General features: G+C 38.9%; 1 protein-coding gene across 8 annotated transcripts in view; it reads right to left on the bottom strand.

The window, feature by feature from the left end:
- Positions 1-1,588: 1,588 nt before the first annotated feature.
- kiaa0319l (KIAA0319-like ortholog) overlaps positions 1,589-11,715 on the bottom strand; it is a 99,381-nt gene continuing 89,254 nt past the window's right edge. For 6 of the 8 annotated variants that reach the window (XM_048558414.2, XM_048558415.2, XM_048558413.2 and 3 more), the window contains 2 exons: positions 8,686-8,780; positions 1,589-5,209 (listed from right to left, as the gene is read on the bottom strand). In XM_048558414.2, the coding sequence (XP_048414371.2) occupies positions 5,022-5,209; positions 8,686-8,780 (283 nt within the window). In that variant the 3' untranslated portion in view covers positions 1,589-5,021. Of the gene's footprint in view, positions 5,210-5,263; positions 5,331-8,685; positions 8,781-11,715 lie in introns of all 8 variants that reach the window. The other 2 variants (XM_048558418.2, XM_048558419.2) reach the window with 2 other exon arrangements.

Below are 11,715 nucleotides of genomic sequence, written 5' to 3'. Positions count from 1 at the left end.
ACAAGGGATCTGAGGGGCAACTTTTCCACAGAGGATGGTGCACATTAGGAATGAGCTGCCAGAAGAAGCAGTAGAGGTTGAGTGTAGTTACAACATTGAAAAGACATTGGACTGGTACATGGATTGGAAAGATTTAGAAGGAAATGAGCCAAATGCAGGCAAATGGGACTAGTTCAGTTTAGGAAACTTGGTTGGCATGGGCGAGTTGGGCTGAAGGGTCTATTTCCATGCAGAATGACTGAATGCTGAATGACTGCCCACTCAAGTCAAAGATAATTGGGAATTTATTCTCAGAGGGTAGTGAATCTATGAAATTTCTTTCAAAGAAAGCAAAATACAATAAATGCTGGAAATTGGAAATAAAAAGATTGAGTGGCTGAAAAACCCAACATGTCTTACAACATCCAAGGAGAGACAAACAGAGTTAATGTTTCCAGTCCAAAGGCCCTATTCCAAAGTGTTGTCTTTGGTGTTGAAACATTAACTTTGTTTCTCTCTTCACAGATGCTGCCAGACCATCTGCGTTTCTCCAGTACCTTATTTTCATTTCTGTAGAATTCTTTACCGCGGAGGGCTGTTAAGGCAGGATCACAAACATCATTCAAGGCAGAGACAAATTTTCTATCTGTAAGGGAATCAAGGGGTATGGGGAAAAGGAAAGTAAGTGAAATTGTGGATTGCCAGATTAGAAATAATCTATTTGGGTGGTACAGCAGCCTCGATGAGCCTTCAAATAGCCTACTTCTGCATCTAGTCTTGTGATTTTTGGACAAGAAAATCTCTCATTACTTCTAAGTATATACATGACCACTTTAAAAATAGCAACAATATCATCTGACCGGCGGTCAATGACAGGAATTGTTAGTTCATTGTGATTTGAAAATATATACTAAATAGAAGTTAAATTGACAATTTGTGATCAAAGCCTACAATTTTTAAAAAATACTGTAGAAGGCTTAAGAATATGGATAGCTGGTGCAAAATTACAGGAAACAAAAATGCAGAGTTGGAAAGAGTTTGGAAATTAGGCTTTCACTTGTAATGTGAGTTTTTCTAACACTATTATGTTCAAACTGACACAAAGATTTCTTTAAATTTACAGGCTTTGGTGTCAAAACCTTTTAAAATGATCATTTACTCTCTTTACTTGCTCAAGTTTAGATAATGTTACCAGAATAGCATGTTAAAATTTATTTCCTTGTTCTAACAAATAATAGTGTGTAATTTCTAAGCTTTGCATAGACAATCCAAATTAATCAGGGAATAGAATACAATTTTGTCGCCAATCCAAATTAATCAGGGAATAGAATACAATTTTGTCACCTAGATATGACTTAATGTTGATACATCTATACTTAAAAAAGAAGAAAATCAAGACAGGCAATGCAACTGGCAAAAAATTAATCAATCAATCCATGGAGATAATATTACAGTTATCCATCGTAAGCTTAACACCTCACAAACAAGGTAAACTGGATTATGCTTTGTCGTCCCCTCAGGAGTATATATTAATTGTAGTAGTATCTGGTCAGAACATAATGACCAGAAAAGAATATTTAAGAATTAATAAAAACACGAACGAATGAAACTAAGTGAAAATGCATTGAGATGCTATTTTAATGGGAAAAAAAATCTTGCTCCAGTGTTATTTTGCCATATTATACAATGTCACATCAAACAAACCTTCTTGGACATCTGGCAATTAAACAGTATGTCAATGAAGGAGTAAACCTTTTAAACATTAAAATAAATGTTTTTAGCTTCTTTTCAAAAATAAATTTTAGATATTGACAAAAAAACTTAAAACAAAATAAGCAAACTGTCAAATTTTTAAAATCCATACTTCAACTGATCAGCTGCTTATTCCCAGAAATCATCCACTTACTTTTAAAAGCAAGACTTGTACTTCACAAAGTTAACAAAAAACACACGAGTTATATGAAAATTCTCCACAGTGACAAATGCTGGTGCATAGTGCAACATTTCAATCCAGTATGCTATGCAAGAAAAGGTGAACGATACAATTGTTGACATTCACTATAACTATAAATGTATTTAATGCTTGCATCTTCTAAGGTCATTGTCTAATTTTAGAAATGAATGGTTAATCTCCAAGTATTATTCTTTTAGTGAAAATTTACTTTTGTATACCTGGGTTCAAAAGCAGTGTATTTAAGAATATCTCATGATTACCCTATCCCCCTCTTCAAGTGCTGTACAGAAGGCTTTACCACCATGTGGATTTATGAAATATATAAACTGCAAGTTTACAGTAAATCAATTTGTCCAAAAATCCTGCATTTGTTGGAATATGGACAAATGATGGAAGACCTTTCTGCAATTCTGGCTTATGACAGCCTGTGGCTTAATCAAAGAATGCATCTCTCATCCTTGATGTAAAACATTGTCAATCTTTCAGTCAATTCACACTCCACTTCTGCCAATGACACCTGGGGAAAAGCAATTTGTAAGAACTTAGTAGAGGATGAATTAAAAACTAATTATGGATGCTATACCACTCTAAATATGATCAATTAAAAGGTGATTACAGATAAATCAAACTAGTTCAGAAATTTCTTTGGTGTTTTCCTCAGCCATATGCCAAATCCAAATAGGAATGGGTTTAAAAGAAAACACAACAGAGATAAAATGGTTCAAATGGACATTTGTTGCCAGCCTTGGCTCAAGACTTGAGCACAGAATTGACCCTGATGTATATCAGTACACTGACTGTTGTCAGGGATGCCATCTTTTAGGTAAATTGTTAAACCAAAGCCCATCAGATCTCTCAAACTGTGTAAGAAACCACTGCTTTAAGCATGGAAAAGCAGTGAGTTATCTGCATGCAATACTTTTTCCCTTAGCTAACTTTTGAGAAAAAAAAATCATTTATCTCGTGGTTTGTGGCATTTCATAATGTACAATTGACTGACATGTTTCCCCAAACAGTTTTTGGACTTGAAAACTATTTCATTGGTCACTCAGTACTTTTGGACATCAAGATAATAAATTCTTTCCTTCCTAAATATTAGTTTCCAGACCTTCTCCTTCTGTACTCAACATCCACAGATAGATAGACAATAGTAGGTTTTGTCCATTGCATTTTCTCTGTGCATGGATTATTTCTGTAAGTCAATTAAACATGTTGCAGTACAGTACAATTAAACTGATACCAACAGCCTTTTTGGCACATCATTTGAGTTGCTTTTTTGTTATGCAGAAACAGACTCCACAAGAGCTAGAGTTATCACCACTAAGTTCAGTCTAATCAATAGATGAGTTTTTCCAGAAACACCTGGATAATTTTCCCCTTCTCAACGAGAATCATAGGGAAGATTTCAGCAGCACACACCAAGAACTGAGATCTTCATGAATAGCTCAGCAGCACATAGCTTGATATATTTATTCCATAGTGCAACATGGACCCATACCATCTCTTTTTAAACAAACAGAGCAGCTCACAGGATAAATGCTTCAAACTGGGGAAAATCCATGAACATGCCCAATGAACTCATTCTGACTCTATCATCTTTTCTAAAAAGTCACTCATTACAACTATATATAAGGAGCAATCCAGTTTACATTATTGTTCTGACGGGGATTGTTGTGTGCAAATGTTTGAGTTACATTACAATTGAAAGAACTGTTAGAACATTTACATACAGCAATTCCAAGTAACGGACTATTGACATTTTAAAATAACAATATAACACTACTGGTTGGATTTTGAAATAAATCATAACAAGCAGCCAAGTTATTAGTGCAGTCTTGCCAACATTGAAAGATCAAATCAATAAAATAATTTTTCTTACTTTTTGTTTAAACTTTTGAATGAATCATCCAGAATTGATCCAGTTATGAAGGTTTTCAACTTTCTGCCATTTTAAATCAAGGTACGTAGTTCCTTTAAAGCTTTTTTTAAAATTATCAGGAGCACAGCATTTTGTTTTGCTGTGTACAACATACATATTTCAAAAACTGTTAAGTAATATTTCTGTTCTTGGAAGGCACTAAATGGGGAACTGTCACTCATGTCTTGCTCATTACATTATTCCTTTGTCACCTTAAAATGAGCACCAATTGGATCGTTCACCGGTATCAAGATGTCAGGTGTCAGTGTATTTAAAAGGAAGACATTTGTTTTTAAAAACAGAGAAACAAGTGAGCAGCAAAAACAGACCTACATTCATTGGAAGGGAATAACATTGCAAAGTGGTGCCGTCCCAAAGAATAAATTAAGAACACCCTGTCAATGTCACACTAATAAAAACCAACACATTCCTAACATTAACAGAAAAATACAGTAGTAATAATTATTTTTACAAACCTAAAACAACCCAGGGCCATTACCAGATGTGCAACACTTCTGCACCAGAGTCAACTCACTAAGACAACAAGTTAAGACAGTAAATCCCTTTGTGATCACTTGCATTACAAGTCTTCAAAAAGAGAAAGGTAGAAGTTCAGAGTAAAATTTCCAGAATCTCAAGACAACGTCTAGTATCACAGTATTCAGTTTTCCATGGACTTCAGCATACCTTTCCAATTGCTGAACGAAAGGAAATGGTCATATCCAAGCCTTGGGTAATGGTTAAAGTTCACAAGACATCCAGTGTGTTCCCACGTCACATGTTTGGCTTTAAATTTTTAAGCTGCAGTGCAATAGATTTCCAGTAGATGTCTCACTGGAAACACAGGGCATCAAAACCACAAAACTGCAGATTGTTAATTGCTGAAGCATCAAGTGCAGCCACAGTTTTTTTGGCCAATTTGCATCTCTCCCAACTCTTTTTCTCACCTTCAAATGAGAAATCAGATTCTGTTAATCTCACACAAGATGAACAGTTTAAGCAATAAAATGCTGAACCGACTCATTTTGCAGATATGGATGACACACTGCATGCAACACAGCAGTCACTATTGCTTCAGATCAATCTTCATTTTACTGAGCAGAGATAATACTGGGAGACAGCTTCTATCCTAGCTCTATAGTTTTTATAGGTCTGGTGGCTACATTCCGCTTATAAGATTTCTTCCCTTTGTTTCTTAGTTTTTTGAACTACTTGGCCATTGTGGATTGATCCATTCTGGTTTCGCAGTAATTTCCCTTTCTCTCTGTCTGGCCAGGTGAAGATTGCTTCATCACTGTCAAGTTCAGATTCTGAAACCATTAAGCTGGTGTTCTGTGCTGGAGCTGTCAGCCTGCCAACTATAATGAAACATTTATCAGCAATACCGCAAAACAGAGGGGGAAAATAATTACCTTGAAAAAAACATCTTATTTGGTATTCTTGCTGGTGAAACTGCCATTAGTTTGGTAATGCTGCCTACTTGAGAAAGCAAAATTGAAATTTAGAAATTTAAGCAATGTAGCTACAACAGCAAGGTTTTAACCATGAACATAGTCAGCATCAGTTGCATATTCCTTATTACCATTAGCATAACTCCATTTCACATATGCATATGTGGTTCAATGATGGTGGTTTTCTTTTAAATTGTCATTGTGTGGCTGATCAGCTGAAGCAGGATTGTGCAACAGTAAATGTGAATATAATCAACAAAGTGAACATTAAACTTTGGACTCCAAAAATGAGTCAAAATAAAATATAAGAGCATTATCTTTAAGTTACAGAGCAGAATTTTAAGGTCCCAAACTCTGAACAAGTTAGTGTGTTGATAAAATGCTTTAATTTTTGTCAAATAAATTACAGTAACAACCAAAATAAATAAGACCCAAGTATTTTACATCGTACCAAATCCAAATTCTTGTATTACGACTAAAATGAATAACAAATTAAAGTGAAACAATTATGCTTTTTTGTCTATCATACGTTTAGTTGATTTGCAGAAATTGCTCAACTTGTTTTTATATACAGTGTTATAACAGAGACAATTCAAAAAAGATGCCATACAATTTAGTTCAAAAAGCAGGATCCAAGGCTTAAATTGATTTTATTTTGCATAGACAGACGCAGGTGTTAAATGGGCTGGTTCACAGCTCTGATGGAATTCAACCAAGTTTAGATCAGGCCTTTGTGGCCCACAGAGACTACAGAAATATTTTCTCACCTCAAATATTAGTGGGATAAATTAAAGGAACCAAAAATACCCAAGAAATGCCTCTTTGTTTATCCATAAAAGGCCTTTATAATTGAGGCCAGGCACAAGTGTCATCTGAAGGCTCCAAGGTATCATTTTCATTCCCCATCACAAACCCTGCATCTTCACCAATTTCATTTCTTGCCTTGACTAATTCTTTAGGCTGACCTAGTCCTATTTGTTTTCCAAGTTTAATTGAAGTCTAGTTTCTACAACTGTAGACACCTCACTACTAAACTTTCACATCTATAACAATGTCTATCTTTACGCTGTTTCAATCCAGTGCTGAATCCCTAATGTATGCCTCAATCATGCCTAGACTTCAAGATCTAAAACTTTCAGGGTCTCCATCTTCCATAAACTTGAACTCATCCAAAATACAACTGACTGTACAGCATTCCACACCATGTACCATTCGCACACCATCTGTGTGCTCTCTGACCTGCACTGACTCCCAGTTCATCAAAACTCAATTTAAAATTCTCATCTAAACAATGCATCTAAATATCAGTACAACAAATCTCACTTCCACATCTCTGTAATACTCCCCTCATCCAAGAGCACAGAAAGAGGCCATCTGACCTATTGTGGCAATACCAGCTGAATGAATCATGAACCTTCTGAGAATTCTGTATTCCTCCAGCACAGCATTTGGTTCTTCTTCCACATCAGTACTGTTGGCAGTGCCTCAAGTGTTTCAGTACCAAGCTCTGAAAGAAGCAAAGTAAACTCTGGCTCTCCTCTCAAGATTCTAGAAGTCCAATTTCTTCACAATACTATTAATTACTACCCTAATGTCTGTTAACTTGGCTCAGCATCAATTTTTGTTTAAGTTTCTGTGAAGCACCTTGGAACATGTCCCTATGCTAGAACTATATTTAAAAATGTCTTAATTATTGTTAGTACAATAATTCTGTTGGGTTTAGCAGCTCCAGTGAGAGTTGAAGGTTATAGTTTTGTTTCATTTGGATCTTGAGTGGAGTGGTCAGGTACTGCTATGTTGCAGAACAGTGAACTGTTTCAGACTCAGGTGGCTATTGCTCATGCATCTCAAGAACACCAGATACAGACACCAAATACAACCTTGTGATTTGCGTAAGGGCAAGAAAGAACATTCAGACCTGTGTCTTAGTTCAAGTTCTCACGAAAGACTTTCAATCTCAAAATGGTGCTTATGCCTCTCCAGATTTTTTTTTCTTTCATTATTCATTCACAGGATGAGGGCATCACTGGCTAGGTAACATTTATTGCCCATCCCTAGTTAAGGGTCAACCACATTTCTGTGGGTCTGGAGTTACATTTAGAACAGACCAGGTAAGGATGGCAGTTTCCTTCCCCAAAGGACATTAGTGAATAAGATGGACTTTTCCAACAATCAACAGTGGATTCATGGTCATCACTAGACTCTTAATTCAAGGTGTTTATTGAATTCAAATTCCACCATGGTGGGATTCAAACCAGACGCTATCTGGGTCTCTTGATTAACAGTCCAGTGATAATACCACTTGGCCTCAACTCCCCATTCTGCCAGAGCTGTTTAGCATTTCCAGCAATTTGTTTCAAGTTCAGGTTTCTAGCTTCTGTTTCTAAATTTTAATCTGCCTTGTCCCAACTGAAGATCAAGCATTCATGTTGCAAAGGTCTCCAAACACAAGTTGCATTCTCCACCGGCATGCAGATTGCTGTGCATCATTTTGATGAAGGCAACTCTGACCAACTGTAACACTTAACACACTGTAAAACCCTGAAATTCAAAAGTTTTGATGCTGCCATTCCAGACGGGGATAACTGTGCATAACGCACAAGCACATCTATGCTGGCATGGACTTGTGAAGAGTAAATCTCCCTTTATTCTATCCTACATCTCATTCCAATTTCAGAAGAGCACCTCTGTATGACAACATTCGTACTTTTAATGTTATCTGTCATTTCGACACTGGCAATTTAAACCGTAAAAGGTATTTTCATTAAGAATTTGATACACATATTTAAGCCAAGAATCATGGCATTTTTGCAATTAGCACAGAAGGGATTGGGCTGTTACTGATAGAGGTGAAAAGGTGGTGAGCACACAATGTCTACTTCTCCAAAACGACAGCGAATCTCCACTCCAATAAGTCTAGGTTGCAACAGCGCAGATGGGAGAACTGACACACCAGGCTCAGAATTTTCTTCTGCAACAGAAATGGGTCAGTTCCACCAAGACCTGGCTCATATACATCATAATTTCTGAGATCAGATGGGGTGCAGGGTCATTAAAAAGTAGCATGTCAAAATATTCATGCCAAAACAAATTTAGCTTTGGAATTTCTATAACTTTGCAAGAGTTAAATGTTTCTTGCCTGTAAACACTGGAATTGCAACATGCTGTATCATTCAGTGGCTGGAGTAAAGATCTTGGCAGTGTCTCTTTGAGAAGTGGGTTCATGCTAGAGAATAGTTCTGGTACAATATTAAGTGTAGGAAGGCATCCAGCTATTGGCGTGAAGACTGCTAGGTGACGTGGTGAGATTCAAGGAGTAAAAGAAAAAATGTCGATCAACCCTCAAAAGTCACAGCTTCAACGTTTCTTTCGCATCCCAATACCTGGCTTGGAGTTAGACTTCAATTCCAGACTTTCATGATCATCTGTAGCATCTAGTATTTTATATCTGCTCTTCCTTCTAGGTTTTCCCTTGCGCCTGAAACATCAATTCATAATGTTTAGAAGATTAGGTAAATGGAGTTGGACTAAATTACAACTACATTACAGAAGAACCAGGACTAACATTGTAAGGCATAACTATGGGTGACAAATCTTCCTTACTTCGCCCAAAACACTTGATATTTCAGACACAGCTTTTATTAAGCAATGCTCTACTCCACCCCCTCACCACCTATTTGTGTTCTGCAAAACCTAGTTTTTCAAATAAATACATTCTAAGCTGAAAGCAATAAAACAGCAAACATTTGACAGAAGCCGATTTAGGGATAAAAGAAACTTAAAGGAAAAAAGGGTGTTAGAAAAGACACACTACAGCCAACATTTGTACAGGGATTTAAAACGTTATCTGATCAGTCACACTGCAGTCTTTAGATCTCTGGTGCACAAATTGGCAACTGTATTTTCATCATAACAACGCGCAGTGATTATATTTTGAAAGTACTTATTAATTGAGAAGTGTCCTGGAATTTCACAAAAGGGGCTGTGAAAATGCAAGTCTGTTCTATGAGCTGTAAATAAAGATATTTTTTGATTTGTTAGGTGGGGGAAAAGAGAAAATAAAAAAAACACACTATCCATCATCCATTTGGATAAGCATAAACCTACAAGGGAACAAAAGATATTGGGAAGAACTGTCTTAAAATGTCACTGAGCATACACTGGTAGTGGCTCCTAGCTATACACAATAAGTAATTCAACTAGAAATATCTCTAGAGGGATTTTAAAAATGCCTGTGTGTGTTCCTGTCTAGCTGTACTGGTCCAGTCGCATGTCCCCACGAGTGAAACAAGTTGACACTGCTGGAGGGATAAATACTGGCCAGGATACCGGTAATAACTTCCTTTGTTGAGAAACAAGAAAAATCATCTGCAAGTTACTACAGAAATCAAATGAGTGGATTCAACTTTATGCTCATAATTCATTTGTTATATTACTTTAGTTATAGAGTATGAACTATGGCTTGTATGCAATTCTTGCAAATCCCATGTTGGTTAAGATTAATTGATGGATAATGAGCATACTAAAGTTTAAAAAGAAACACTTATTGTGCAGTATTTTTTATATGAGCAGAAAGAGATAGCAATCACCTTCCATCCTTGATCTGTATAGTGAGACCATTTACTGAAACTTCCCGAAATTCCCCATTCAATAATTTGTCTTTTGTTTCCCTTTCCAATGTTGTTATTGTGGTCGCACAAATGTAAAACACCACTTGAGTGGATAGTGATAATATATGATGCAATGTCTCAATGTAACAATCTGATTGAAGGGATCTTTAGAATCACCCCAATCAGCTGTTTGCAACATTTTCCGAAACTAAATGCTCCTCTTATTGATGGGTTCATGAGGATCATGGGTGAAGATTTCTAACTGTATTCTTCCATCCTGCCTTAGGTTATAATGCCAGCTTCACTTAGCCAGTCTCATATTACTGCCATTTGTCATATGCAAACAAAGTCGCATTTCCCTTCTACTTCGGCCCAAGTACTTGCACCACCTGAAATAGGTGGAAGGCAGCAGGACCTGATTAGCATTGAGATGGTTTCAAGATGTTATGTTGTAGATGAAAAGTTCTTATTTGATAGTCCATGATACAACCAAAAACCATCACAGAAGATAACCAAGCCTCCTGGACACCACCCCCAGGCCTCCTACCCTCCCTCGACCTCTTCATCTCCAACTGCCGTCGAGACATTAACCGCCTCAACCTCTCCACCCCTCTCACCCACTCCAACCTCTCCCCCGCAGAACGGGCAGGCCTCCGCTCCCTCCGGTCCAACCCCAACCTCACCATCAAACCCGCAGACAAAGTGCCGCAGTGGTAGTATGGCGCACTGACCTCTACATCGCCGAGGCCAGACGCCAACTCTCCGACACTACCTCCTACCACCCCCTCGATCATGACCCCACACCCGAGCACCAAACCATCATCTCCAACACCATTCATGACCTCATCACCTCAGGGGACCTCCCACCCACAGCCTCCAACCTCATTGTTCCCAAACCCCGCACAGCCCGTTTCTATCTCCTTCCCAAAATCCACAAACCTGCCTGCCCTGGTCGACCAATCATCTCAGCCTGCTCCTGCCCCACCGAACTCATCTCCACCTATCTGGACTCCATCTTCTCCCCTTTGGTCCAGGAACTCCCCACCTACGTCCGTGACACCACCCACGCCCTCCACCTCCTCCAGGACTTCCAATTCCCTGGCCCCCAACACCTCATCTTCACCATGGACGTCCAGTCCCTATACACCTGCATTCCGCATGCAGATGGCCTCAAGGCCCTCCGCTTCTTCCTATCCCGCGGGCCCAACCAGTCCCCCTCCACCGACACCCTCATCCGCCTAGCCAAACTCGTCCTCACCCTCAACAACTTCTCTTTTGACTCCTCCCACTTCCTACAGACTAAGGGGGTGGCCATGGGCACCCGCATGGGCCCCAGCTATGCCTGCCTCTTTGTAGGTTACGTGGAACAGTCCCTCTTCCGCACCTACACAGGCCCCAAACCCCAGCTCTTCCTCCGGTACATTGATGACTGTATTGGCGCCGCCTCTTGCTCCCCAGAGGAGCTCGAACAGTTCATCCACTTCACCAACACCTTCCACCCCAACCTTCAGTTCACCTGGGCCATCTCCAGCACATCCCTCACCTTCCTGGACCTTTCAGTCTCCATCTCAGGCAACCAGCTTGTAACTGATGTCCATTTCAAGCCCACCAACTCCCACAGCTACCTAGAGTACACCTCCTCCCACCCACCCTCCTGCAAAAATTCCATCCCCTATTCCCAATTCCTCCGCCTCCGCCGCATCTGCTCCCATGATAAGACATTCCGCTCCCGCACATCCCAGATGTCCAAGTTCTTCAAGGACCGCAACTTTCCCCCCACAGTGATCGAGAACGCCCTCGACC

The sequence above is a fragment of the Stegostoma tigrinum genome, chromosome 24 (genome assembly GCF_030684315.1).
Source record: "Stegostoma tigrinum isolate sSteTig4 chromosome 24, sSteTig4.hap1, whole genome shotgun sequence".
NCBI lineage: Eukaryota > Metazoa > Chordata > Chondrichthyes > Orectolobiformes > Stegostomatidae > Stegostoma > Stegostoma tigrinum.
Note: the sequence above shows the minus strand (reverse complement) of the source record. Positions and strands in the feature narration are given on the sequence as shown.